Here is a 13,967-nt window from a genome sequence, read left to right on the forward strand (position 1 = left end):
TTTTGCACAGATATGCTGGGTTCCTCCATCATTGAGAATGGGGATTTTTGTGGAGCCTCCTGGAGTGAGTTGCTTAATTGTCCACCATCATTAAAAACTGGATGTGGCATGGCTGCAGAACTTAGATCTGATTCGTTGGTTGTGGAGAACTTAGATCTGATTTGTTGGTTGTGGAGTTGCTTAGCTCTGTCTATCGCTTGCTTCTTATGCTGTTTGGCATGCACCTTGTCCTGTGTTGTAGCTTCAGCAGGTTGAGACCTCACTTTTAGGTATGCCTGCTGTTGCTCCTGGCATGCCCTCCTGCACTCTTCATTGAACCAGGGTTGATGCTCTGGCTTGGTAGTAATGGTAGAGTGGGAGGTATGCTGGGCCATGAGGTTATAGATTGTAATTGAGTACAACTCTACTGCTGCTGATGGTTCACATTGCCTCAATGTTGCCCAGTCTTGAGTTGCGAGATCTGTTCTAAATGTATTGCATTTAGCAACGTGGTAGTACCACATAACACAATGGAAGGTATCCTCAATGTGAAGATGGGACTTTATCTTCACAAGAACTGTGCAACGGTCACTGCTACTGATACTGTCCTGGACAGCTGGATCTGCAGCAGGTTGGTTGGTGAGGAAGAGGTCAAGTAGATTTGTTCCTCTTGGTTCCCTCGCTACCGCTAGCAGCTGCGGCATTTCGGAACCAGCCAGCTTGGTCTGCAGCAGTGCTGCCGATCCACTCTTGGTGATGGACATTGCAGTCCCCATCCTCCGTGTTTCCTCCAAATGGTGTTCAACATGGAGTACAGATTCATCAGCTTGAACAAAGAACAAAGAACAAAGAAATGTACAGCACAGGAACAGGCCCTTCGGCCCTCCAAGCCCGTGCCGACCATGCTGCCCGACTAAACTACAATCTTCTACACTTCCTGGGTCTGTATCCCTCTATTCCCATCCTATTCATGTATTTGTCAAGATGCCCCTTAAATGTCACTATCGTCCCTGCTTCCACCACCTCCTCCGGTAGCGAGTTCCAGGCACCCACTACCCTCTGCGTAAAAAACTTGCCTCGTACATCTACTCTAAACCTTGCCCCTCTCACCTTAAACCTATGCCCCCTAGTAATTGACCCCTCTACCCTGGGGAAAAGCCTTTGACTATCCACTCTGTCTATGCCCCTCATAATTTTGTATACCTCTATCAGGTCTCCCCTCAACCTCCTTCGTTCCAGTGAGAACAAACCGAGTTTATTCAACCGCTCCTCATAGCTAATGCCCTCCATACCAAGCAACATTCTGGTAAATCTCTTCTGCACCCTCTCTAAAGCCTCCACATCCTTCTGGTAGTGTGGCGACCAGAATTGAACACTATACTCCAAGTGTGGCCTAACTAAGGTTCTATACAGCTGTAACATGACTTGCCAATTCTTATACTCAATGCCCCGGCCAATGAAGGCAAGCATGCCGTATGCCTTCTTGACTACCTTCTCCACCTGTGTTGCCCCTTTCAATGACCTGTGGACCTGTACTCCTAGATCTCTTTGACTTTCAATACTCTTGAGGGTTCTACAATTCACTGTATATTCCCTACCTGCATTAGACCTTCCAAAATGCATTACCTCACATTTGTCCGGATTAAACTCCATCTGCCATCTCTCCGCCCAAGTCTCCAAACAATCTAAATCCTGCTGTATCCTCCGACAGTCCTCATCGCTATCCGCAATTCCACCAACCTTTGTGTCGTCTGCAAACTTACTAATCAGACCAGTTACATTTTCCTCCAAATTATTTATATATACTACAAAGAGCAACGGTCCCAGCACTGATCCCTGTGGAACACCACTGGTCACAGCCCTCCAATTAGAAAAGCATCCTTCCATTGCTACTCTCTGCCTTCTATGGCCTAGCCAGTTCTGTATCCACCTTGCCAGCTCACCCCTGATCCCGTGTGACTTCACCTTTTGTACTAGTCTACCATAAGGGACCTTGTCAAAGGCCTTACTGAAGTCCATATAGACAACATCCACTGCCCTACCTGATTATCAGCAGGTTATCAGCAGGAGGTCTCCTTAGGTTTGACCTGATGCCATGAGACTTCTTGAGGACGGAGTTAATGCTGAGGACTCAAATGCAACTCCCTCCTAACTGTATACCACTGTGCCGGTACCTCTGCTGGGCCTCTTCTTCCGATAGGACAGGACGTATCTAGGGATAGTGATGTCTGGGACATTGTCTATAAGGTATGATTCCATGAATATTCCATGACGTGGAGCGGAAGCTTCCTCTTGTGGGGCATTCTAGAATGAGAGGTAGGATAAGAGGTAGCAAATTTAAAGAGTCGAGGAGAAACTAATTCTCCCAAAGGGTCGTGAATCTGTGGAATTCACTACACCCAGCTGTGGTGGATGCTGGGACAGTAAGTAAATTTAAGGAGGAGTTAGATTTTTAATTGGTAACGGGTTAAAGGGTTATGGAGAAAGGATAAATAAGCTGGTCTCAAACCCTTTAAACTAGCAAATGGGGTAGGAGGGAAGGGAAGGTTAAAACTACAAGAAGTATAATAGTTAATGGGAACCAAAACAACAGGTCAGCATGTGAGAAGAAGATGGAGGTTAATAGGATGAACAAGCAGGGCCAGTCTAACCACAATGGAGGGGAAAGGAAACCTAAAAAATCAAAATGTAAGGTGACTGTTGAGTCTTATCAGAGATTAATAAAGGAGGTCAGAATGTGTGAAAAGGGTGGTGCACATGAAAATCCTGCAGGGGAAAGACAAATCAGTGGGATATGTTTAAAAACCTTGGACCTAAATGCACGCAGTATTCGGAATAAGGGGCGAGATTCTCCGACCTCCCGCCGGGTCGGAGAATCGCCGGGGGCTGGCGTGAATCCCGCCCCTGCCGGTTGCCGAATCGCACCGGAGATTCGTCGGGGGCGGGAATCGCGCCGCGCCGGTTGGCGCCCCCCCCCCCCCCCCGGCGATTCTCCGGCCCGGATGGGCCGAAGTCCCGCTGCTAGAATGCCTGTCCCGCCAGCGTGGATTAAACCACCTCTCTCACCGGCGGGACAAGGCAGCACGGGTGGGCTCCGGGGTCCTGGGGGGGGGGGGGGGGGGGGGGCGCGGGGCGATCTGGCCCCCAGGGGTGCCCCCACGGTGGCCTGGCCCGCGATCAGGGCCCACCGATCTGCGGGCGGGCCTGTGCCGTGGGGGCACTCTTTTCCTTCTGCCTTCGCCATGGTCTCCACCATGGCGGAGGCGGAAGAGACTCCCTCCACTGCGCATGCGCGGGGATGCCGTGAGCAGCCGCTGACGCTCCCGCGCATGCGCCGCCCGGCAATGTCATTTCCGCGCCAGCTGGCGGGGCACCAAAGGCATTTCCCGCCAGCTGGCGGGGCGGAAATCAGTCCGGCGTGGGCCTAGCCCCTCAAGGTTGGGGCTCGGCCCCCCAAGATGCGGAGGATTCTGCACCATTGGGGTGGCGCGATGCCGGACTGATTTGCGCCGTTTTTGGCGCCGGTCGGCGTACATCGCGCCGATTGCGGAGAATTTTGCCCCTGGTCAATGAGCTGACAGCACAAATAGAAACAAAGGGTATGATTTGGTGGGGATTACTAAACATGGTTGCAGGGGGACTGGGACTGGGAGTTGAATGTGCAAGGGTACTCAGTATTCCGAAAGGATAGACAGGATGGAACAGGAGATGGAGTTAATTTACTGGTTAAAGATTTATTTATTTTTTAATTTAAAAAAAAATGAGAGTACCCAATTCTTTTTTTTTCCAATTAAGGGGCAATTTATCTAGAGATAGTGGATGCATTGGTTATGATATTTCAGAATTCCCTGGATTCTGAAATATCATAACCAGTGGTGGGGAAGTTTGCTGGAATAAATCATTAAGGAGGAGATGACTGAACATTTGGCAAGACAAAGCTCAATCCACCATTGTCAGTATGGTTTTATGATGGGTAAGTCATGCTTGACAAACTTACTTGAGTTCTTTGAGGACATAACCAGCAAGGTGGATAATGGGGAACCTGTGGATGTGATATATCTAGACCTCCAAAAGGCGTTTGACCAGATGCCACATAAACGACTGATCCAGAAGATGAGATTGCAGGGGATTAGGGGTAGAGTACTAGATTGGATTGAGGATTGGTTAACTGACAGGAAGCAGAGGGTTGGGATATATGGCTGGCGAACTGCAACTAGCAGGATGCCACAGGGATCAATCCTCGGACCTCAACTGTTTACAATCTATATAAATGATCTGCAAGCAGGGACAGAGTTCAACATAGCAACATTTGTGGATGATACTAAAATAGGTGGGAAAGCAGGCAGTGAATAGGAGATAAAATTTTTTACAGATGGATATCGATAGGCTGGGTGATTGGGCCAAAATTTGGCACATGGAGTTTAAGAAGTGTGAGGTTATCCATTTAGGCCAAAAAAATAGAAAGGCAAGTTATTAACTGAATGAAAATCCAGATTCAAATTACGTCTGGACAGAGGGATCTGGGTGGCTTTGTTCATGAATCATACAAAGTCGTTTTGCAGGTACAGCATGTAATTAAAAAGGCAAATGGAATGTTAGCATTTATTGCAAAAGGACTGGAGTATAAAAGTAGAGAAGTGTTGCAGTTGTACAGAGTGTTGGTGATTTTGATTTGATTTGATTTATTATTGTCACAAGTATTAGTATACAGTGAAAGTATTGTTTCTTGCATGCTATACCGCATGCAAGAAACGCATACCGTACATGGGGGAAGGAAGGAGAGACTGCAGAATGTAATGTTACAGTCATAGCTAGGGTGTAGAGAAAAGTTCAACTTAATACAAGGTAGGTCCATTCAAAAGTCTGATGGCAGCAGGGAAAAGTCTGATGGCAGATGTGGTGAGACCACATCTGGAGTATTGTGTCCAGTTTTGGTCTCCTTATTTGAGGAAGGATGCAGTGGCATTGGAGGCAGTTCAGAGGAGGTTCACCAGATTGATTCTGGGGCAGAACGGTAGCATGGTGGTTAGCACAATTGATTCACAGCTCCCGGGTCCCAGGTTTGATTCCCGGTTTGGGTCACTGTCTGTGCGGAGCCTGCATGTTCTCCCCGTGTGTGCGCGGGTTTCCTCCGGGTGCTCCGGTTTCCTCTCACAGTCCAAAGATGTGCAGGTTAGGTGGATTGGCCAAGCTAAATTGCCCTTGGTGTTGGGTGAGGTTACTTCCCCGAACAGGCGCCGGAATGTGGCGACTAGGGACTTTTCACAGTAACTTCATTTGAAGCCTACTTGTGACAATAAGCGATTTTCATTTCATTTCATAGGTGGAGGTGTGGGCTTGGGTAGGGTGCTCTTTCAAAGAGCCGGTGCAGACTCGATGGGCCGAATGGCCTCCTGCACTGTAAATTCTATGAAAGGATTGACGTATGAGGAGAGATTGGTGCTTTTACTCGCTGGAGTTTAGAATGATGAGACGGGATCTGATCGAGGTGTATAAAATACTTAAGAGGGATTGATAAAGTAAACGTGGACCAAATCATAGAATCAAAGAACCCTACAGTGTAGAAGGAGGCCATTTGGCCCACCGAGTCTGCACCGATTCTTGGAATGAGCACTCTACCCATGCCCAGACTCTCCTCCCCTCTCCGTAACACCATGAAATGAAAATGAAAATTAAAATCGCTTACTGTCACAAGTAGGCTTCAAATGAAGTTATTGTGAAAAGCCCCTAGTCGCCACATTCCGGCGCCTGTTCAGGGAGGCTGGTACGGGGAGGCCATAACCTAACCTGCACATCTTTGGTCTGTCAGAGGAAACCAAAGCACCCGGAGGAAATAACCACTGTGCCACCGTGCCGCCTGAGGCACTGAGACCTCTCTGTCAACACTCAGGTGGACATAAAATATTCCATCGCACTATTTCAGAGATCAAAGGACTCTACCTGATCTCCTGGCTAATATTTATTCCTCAACCTACATCACTGAATAATTATCTGATCATTATATCATTACTGTTTGTGGAACTGGCACAAGTTGGCTGTCATGTTATCCACATTTTTTTTAAAAAGACTAATCTTTAAAAGTACATCATTGACTACAAAGTGCATTGGAACATCCAAGGTAACAAAAGGAACTTTAATGTTTTTTTTAAAAATATATTTTATTGAAATTTTTTTCCCTGAGCAACATTTTTCCCGCTTACAAAACAAGCGAAACGATAACAGTAACAAAACAGAAATGTTTAAACTTTTTAACAATAATAATAATAGTAGTAATAATGTACAAGTAACAAAACCTCGTACTCTATTGACCTATACTCAACTGCCTCCCCCCTGGGTTGCTGCTGCTGGTCATCCGTCTTCCCTCTAACGTTCCCCTAGGTAGTCGAGAAATGGCTGCCACCGCCTGGTGAACCCTTGAGCCGATCCTCTCAGGGCAAACTTTATCTGCTCCAGTTTAATAAACCCCGCCATATCGTTTACCCAGGCCTCCAGTCCGGGGGGTTTCGCCTCCTTCCACATGAGTAGGATCCTGGGCCGGGCTACGAGGGACGCAAAGGCCACGACATCGGCCTCTTTCGCCTCCTGCACTCCCGGCTCTTCCGCAACTCCAAATAGAGCTAACCCCCAGCCTGGTTTGACCCGGGCCTTCACCACCTGCGAAATCACTCCCGTCACTCCCTTCCAGTGCCGGGCACGCCCAAAACATATGTGCATGGTTTGCCGGGCTCCCGCCACACCTCCCACATTTGTCCTCCACTCCAAAGAACCTGCTCAATCTTGCCCCCGTTATGTGTGCTCTATGTAGCACCTTAAATTGAATCAGGCTAAGCCTGGCGCATGAGGAAGAGGAATTTACCCTGCTTAGGGCATCAGCCCACATACCCTCCTCTAACTCCTCCCCTAATTCTTCTTCCTACTTTCTTTTTAGTTCGCCCACCGACTCCTCCCCCTCTTCCCTCATCTCTCTATAAATCTCTGACACCTTGCCCTCTCCGACCCACACCCCTGAAAGCACCCTGTCCTGTATCCCCTGTGTCGGGAGCCGCGGAAATTCCCTCACCTGTTGTCTAGTAAACGCCCTCACCTGCATATATCTCAAGAAATTCCCCCGGGGTAACTTATACTTTTCCTCCAGTGCTCCCAAGCTCGCAAAAGTCCCATCTATGAATAAATCTCCCACCTTCCTAATTCCCACTGGTACCAGCTTTGAAATCCTCCATCCATTCTTCCTGGGGCGAACCTATGGTTGTTCCTGATAGGGGACCCCACCAGGGCTCCCCGCACCCCTCTCTGTCGCCTCCACTGTCCCCATATGTTCAGTGTTGCCGCCACCACCGGGTTCGTGGTGTACTTTTTCGGTGAGAACGGTAGCGGAGGAACTTTAATGTTTCCCCCTTGTAGAGAAATCTAGAACGAGAGGTCACAGATGTAGGTTGAGAGGCGGTAGATTTAGAACTGTGATGAGGAGGAACTACTTCGTGCAGAGGGTGGTGAATTTGTGGAACTCGCTGCTCCATTGTGTGGTGGATTCTGAGTCATTAAATGATTTCAAGGAGATAGATCTTTTTCTGACAAAGAACGGGTTAAAGGGATATGGAGAACAGGTCGGGACGTGGATTTGAAACCAGGAAGAGATCAGCCATGATCTGATTGAATGGCGGAGCAGGCTCGAAGGGCAGAATTGTCTACTTCTGTTCCTAATTCCTATGAGAATGGGCAGGACGGTGGAGTTAAGGCCATGATGAGATCAACCTTGATCAAATCGCAGAGTTGACTCCATGGGCCAAATGGCCTAATCCTGCTCCTTTATTTTATGAGTATGACCCTGTCATAATGTCAGGCTGTTGCTTGACTAGTCTGCGATACCTCTCCCAATTCAGATGTTAGCACCCGTTGAAAGGGCTGAGTTTGCTGTTGTCGTTTCTGGTCGATACCGGGTGGTCCATTTGATTTCATTCCTTTTAGATTTTTTAATGGTTTGATGGCTTGCTAAGAATTGCAAAGAGTCAACCGTAGGCCAGACAAGGTAAGGATGGCAGTTTTCCTTCCCTAAAGGACATTTAGTGAAGCAGAACAGTTTATTGGTCATGATTTGACTTTTAATTCCAGATTTTTATTGAATTCAAATTTCACTATCTGCCAGGATCCCCAGAGCATTATCCTGGGTTTCTGGATTACTAGTCCAGAGACAATACCACTATTCCACCACCTTCTCCAGTTTGCATTTTCATGTTGAAGATCCTATGTTACTGCAAAGGAGAGTCTCTTGCTGTCAAAATTCCTTTCCAAACACCACTGTCGTCAATAAATTAGTTAATTGTTTGTTTATTTCATTGCTTTGTGTTAGCTTACTATTGGCGAAATGTTTTCTGTATTTGTCCATACAAATTATTGTAGTTGAAAAACAATTATTGGTGAAGTAGATTGAAACATTCCTCAATATAAATAGAACCTGTTTCTTTTCTCCAAATTTTGTTATCGGTTGAGTGGTTCAAAATTATTCCACTTGCGGCTATTGATTTTTCTTCATATAATAAACTTTAAAGACCATGTGAGTTAGACAAAGAAAATTAGTGGTTTTGAACTAAAATGTGTTTTTTTCCTTTTGAACCATTTTGCTTTTAGAAAGAGTATGAGAAGACAAAGATTCAGAGAGATCATGAGGAGAAGCTGATTGTTAGTGCATGGTATAACATGGTAAGAGTGCAAAATAATTAAAATATTCTTGGTAAACAAAAAAGTTCTGGAATTCAACATAGGAAAATGTTGGACCAGCCAAAGCTCTAGTTTGTGCAGCTGGATCTGAAAACCAATGCATCTCAATCTCCCACAATTTCAAATATGGTATTTATCTAACTATCCCTTGAATTTTACCACACCTAGCTTATTGGGTGTCCAATCCATGGCTTTCATCATCCTCCATAGTTTCAAAACTATTCATTGTTCACCTTTCTTTCTTCCTTCTAAGCTTGAACCTGTGATTTTACAGTTTGAGGTAATGTTAAACATGTTTTCAGAGTTTTATGTAGCTATTTCCTTGATAAAAATCTTGTTTGTAGGCATCAGTTTGATTACCTTTCCTGTCCGCAGTGCATAGACCAGAATAGTGCTCCAAGTGTGGCTTTATAGTGCCTTTAACAGACTTGTTATAATCTCCTGGGACTTATGGTCGATTCCTCTGTGGCTGCAGATCTCAAGATCTAGTTAGCACGGGCAGTTCTCAAATGTGGATTGAAAACTGCATCACAGGAGACAAATGATGGTGTCAAAGTGATAGGAAATGAATAGTGGGGTACACTAAAATTCAGCGTTGGCACCTTTGCTGGTAACAGCGAGCTATCGACAAATATCCTGCAGCCTTCTGTGTGTCCTGTAATCCAGAACTGTTTAACTTGTATTCCTACTGTTTTTCCTCCTTCGTCTTCGTACCTTTCATTGTTCCACATTAAATGCTTTGTATCACTCATCTCTCCACCTTTCCTAGTTGTCCTGGCCCCCTTGCACTTGGTTTGTCTTTTTTTTATTAAATAAATCTTCCCCAATTTTTGTAATCTGTCACTTGATAACCTTTTCTTTCTCCACCTGCAGTGTAAAATGTATTACAGAAATTTGCAAATGTGAACAGTATCACATATATTTCTACCTGTTCGTAAATATTATATTTTTATTGGAAGCACTAGAACAGCTGTGCGCAACCATATTAACAATTTAATAGATCTCGCTTATCTAGTGTCACCCTAGCATTGAAAGTGCATATTGTGTCCATATTGTACACTGTCAAGATCATCCTATGAGTGATTTGAGCAATTAACCATCTTTGATTATAAGCCATCGACCAGAAATTTAACTGAACCAACCACACAAGTACTGTGGCTACCAAGAACAGGTCAGAGGCTGGGTCCGTAACTCGTGTCCTGACTCCAGTCCATCCATCATTTACAATTCAGAAGTCGGGTGTGGTGGAATACTCTCCACTTGCCTGGATGAGTGTTGCTCCAAGAAGTTCAACATCCTCCAAAGCAGCCTGATTGATTGGCAACCATCCACCACCATAGACATCTCACCGATGCATGGCAGCAGCAGTGTGTACCATCTCCAAGATGGACTGTCACAAGGCACATTTAGTGGCACCTTCCAAACCTGGAACCTCCACCACCTAAACAAACAAAGGCAGCAGGCAGATGGGAGCATCACCACCTACAAGTTCCTAGTTACTCATTATCCTGACTTGGAACGATATTGCCTTTCCTTCACCATTGCTAGGTCAAAATCCTGGAATGTCCTCCCTGACAACAGTGTGTGTGTACCTACACCACAAGGAGTGCAGTGGTTCAAGAAGGCAGCTCACCACCACCACCTTCTCAAGGGAGCAAGTGATGGGCAATAAATGCTGGCCTTGCCAGTGATGATGTCATCCCAAAAATGAATAAATTAATGAGGCCCACTACCTTGCAGAGTTAAGTACAGGTGAACTGGGGAGAATGGTGGCACAGAGCTAAAGGCATGACCTCTGGAGGATAGCACCCATAAAGCTTGAAAATTTTCTTGAGTCTAAAAATGAGCTGCCAGACCCACTCAAATCCTCTGATCTGAGGAAAGCCCCACTGCCTCTGCGTTTGAGTACCCTGGGGTCAGAGTTGGAGAATTGAGGCAAGTGATGGGAACACTTCCTCTTCCTCAGTTGCAAGACAAACACAGGTTCTGCATTATCCCTGAGGGGAAAACCTCCGGAATCCTCGGGCAGGCTGATAGAAATGGAAGCCAAGCATTATGTATCACCAACCCCTTTTTTCCGAACTGTTGTGTCAGAAAAGATGTGTTTCTTGTGACGGTTAAGATCAGGAAATCAGTCTTTATCTGTTCCATCAGATTTTTGAATGTGCCCATGCTCATAGTAAATGGCTGTATTTGTTTGTTTCACTAGGGAATGGCTCTTCATAAGAAAGCAGCAGAAGAAAGACTTGCCAGTACTGGTTCAGGGCAGTCCTTCCTAGCTAGACAGAGACAAGCAACAAGTACACGGCGACCTTACCCTGGTCATGTGCAACCAGCTACAGCAAGGTAGAAGGTACAGCCAATGGCTGCAGCACCAATTATACAGCATATAATTTAAATGAGTATCTTCAGCCACGTGGAAACTTCCTCTGTTCATCGTTGAATTTTTAAAAACTTTGCGTTAATGTTTCAATTGAATGTATTGATTATTTAGCTTACATATGAAGTTTTAAGCCACAGGTGTAATATAAAATTACCAATGGAATAATGTTTGTTCCACATTCTCTCCTTTGCATAATTTATTCAGCACGAGTGATCGGGAATATTTTCCTGCAAAACTTTCAATTTCCACAACTATTTGGTTTCAAAATAAAGTGCTGGAATCACTCAGTTGGTCTGGCAGCATCTATGAAGAGAGATGAGGTGTTAATGTTTTGAGTCTGATATGACTCTTTAATGCTGCAGACGTGCTGAGTTTTTCCAGCACTTCATTTTTATTTCAGATCTCCAGCGTTTTCAGTATTTTGCTTTTATTATTTGGTTTGATCCGTTTCTTTTTTTATTTAAATTGTTTCACTTTATTGCTCATATGAACAGATCCTTTAAAATTTTTTTTTTTTTTACAGTATCCAATTATTTTTTTTTCCAATTAAGGGGCAATTTAGCATGGCCAATCCGCCTACCCTGCACATCTTTTGGGTTGGGTGGGGGGTGGGGGGAGGTGGATGCCATGCTGGGAGAATGTGCAAACTCCACACGGACAGTGACCCAGGGCCGGGATCAAACATGGGACCTCGGCGCCATGAGGCAGCAGTGCTAACCACTGTACCACCATGCTGCCCCTTATGAACTGATCCTTAATGTAGGAGATCAATAGTGACAAGATACGAAGTATATGGTCAGTAAGGACCATACATGGCATCTACCTGACATGAGTTGTCGGGTCAAATGGCCTTTTCTCACTCTATGTAGCTTTATCAGTTTCATGTTGTGGTAAGACTATTATGAAGAAATAATGCCATAAAGACATTTTTAAGAACAATTGCAATAATTAACTTCAGTCCATGCAACAATTTAACACATTGTCCTTTACAGATGTTGGCCCCAATCTTCCCATTTTTCCTAAATGGAGACGTTGGTTAGATTTTGCCCAGTTCTGTAACACAGGTCAACAACTCAAAACTCATACAATTCAGCAAATTGGCATTCTTATCATTGTGAGTGTAAAAAGTGGATTGGATGGGAAACTGATATATTTCCACTTAATACTGAGTTTTGATAAAGGCCATATTGTCCCAAAGGGAAATTCTTGTTAATCAGTATTTGATGCTGGCTCTGCTTAATTTCACTATTGCCTATTCCACTATTGCCTACCAGTAGTGGAATAAAAGTATTCTACAGTTTTTTTGCAGTGCTGACTTTTACAGTGATATGTACTAAAAGATTTAAAGTAATAGCTAAAACGTGCTTATGACTTTTGTTGGAGTTGAAGTACAAACGATCAGTTAATTTGCATCCTCGTAAATTATGATTCAATTAGTGGTGCTTACCAGTAGATCTTAATTTTATTCAGAAATTTCAGTCAGTACAAAGTGCTCAAAGCAAGATAAATGAGCTGAACACCGCATTTACTGCTAATTTCTAACTTTTTTTAATCTAATGATTTTTAAATAAGCTAACCAAAAAATAAGAATTCCCTGTCAACAATGAAGATTTGTAAAATTGCTCCCAAATATTAAAGCTGTGGATTTGACAGCTTTTCCTTCTCCATTTGGTATCTGTTTCACTAGATCAAAAGGCCTCCTGAAAAGTGACAGCAAATGAGGTTTATTAGCTTCCCAGATCTAATGCATCCTTCAAATTGAATTTATCACCCTGAGACACAGTTGATTTATCAAGTAGGATCATAGGAATTAGGAACAGAAGTAGACGATTCAGCCCTTTGATCAGATCATGGCTGATCTCATCCTGGTCTCAAATCCACCTCCCTACCTGTTGTCCATATCCCTTTAACCCGTTTTGTATCAGAAATATATCTACCTCCTTCTTGAAACCATTTAATGACTCAGATTCCATATAAATAACTCACACGGTCTCTGCAACTCTTCCCTCCTAACCTTAAAAAGCAGAGTTTTCCTCTGTCTTGGCTTCATATTCTGCGAGTGTCATGGCTGACAGGAAGGGTCAAGCTGCTCCATTTGACTAATTTTATTTTATTTGTTCATGTGGACGTCGTTGGCTGGGCCAGCTATTATTGCCCAACCCTGAGGGCATTTAAGAGTCAATCACATTGCTGTGGGTCTGGAGTCAGACAAGGATGGCAGATTTCCTTCCCTAAACGATATTAGTGAACCAGATGGTTTTTTATGACAATCCAGAATGGTTTCATTAGATTTTTAATTCCAGAATTATCAGTTTATCAAATTCAAATTTCACCATCTGCCATGGTGGGATTCGAACCTGGGTCCTCAGAGCATTACCCTGGGTCTCTCAATTACTTGTCCAGTGACAATACTATTACGCCACTGCCTCTCCTACACTCCTATTAAAGGATTGATTGTGATACCAACACTGGGAAGTCATAGGAATGGTAGTAGGTCATTCTGTCCTTTAAACCTGTTACAGTTTGTGGTTGATCTCTATCTTCAATTCCTTGCAATTCAGTCTTCGTTTTGACATTTTCAATAGACATAGCTGCAACAGATTTTTGGGGGGAGAACAAATTGCTTTCTGACATCATCCCCGAGCCATTCTAGCTTTAATTTTAAGGCAATATTGAGAAACAACTCAAATTCAATTCCTGGAAAATATACAATGTAATTTTAAATATATTTTATAGTACACTTGTGGTGCAAATAAAATATGCCATATGAAAAAGTATCAAGTGAAAAATACAATTAAAGAAAGATGAGTGAATGAGTAGACCTATCTGGTTAACATTGTTACATTCAAGCAGCCCTGAAACACATGGAGGTGAATTTCCATGGGGATTC

General features: G+C 44.2%; 1 protein-coding gene across 5 annotated transcripts in view; it reads left to right on the top strand.

The window, feature by feature from the left end:
• LOC140408377 (protein Hook homolog 3) overlaps window positions 1-13,967 on the top strand; it is a 166,546-nt gene that overhangs the window by 147,820 nt on the left and 4,759 nt on the right. For 3 of the 5 annotated variants that reach the window (XM_072495488.1, XM_072495490.1, XM_072495489.1), the window contains 2 exons: window positions 8,605-8,676; window positions 10,904-11,040. In XM_072495488.1, the coding sequence (XP_072351589.1) occupies window positions 8,605-8,676; window positions 10,904-11,040 (209 nt within the window). Of the gene's footprint in view, window positions 1-8,604; window positions 8,677-10,903; window positions 11,048-13,967 lie in introns of all 5 variants that reach the window. The other 2 variants (XM_072495491.1, XM_072495492.1) reach the window with 1 other exon arrangement.

The sequence above is a fragment of the Scyliorhinus torazame genome, chromosome 3, assembly GCF_047496885.1.
Source record: "Scyliorhinus torazame isolate Kashiwa2021f chromosome 3, sScyTor2.1, whole genome shotgun sequence".
Taxonomy (NCBI): domain Eukaryota; kingdom Metazoa; phylum Chordata; class Chondrichthyes; order Carcharhiniformes; family Scyliorhinidae; genus Scyliorhinus; species Scyliorhinus torazame.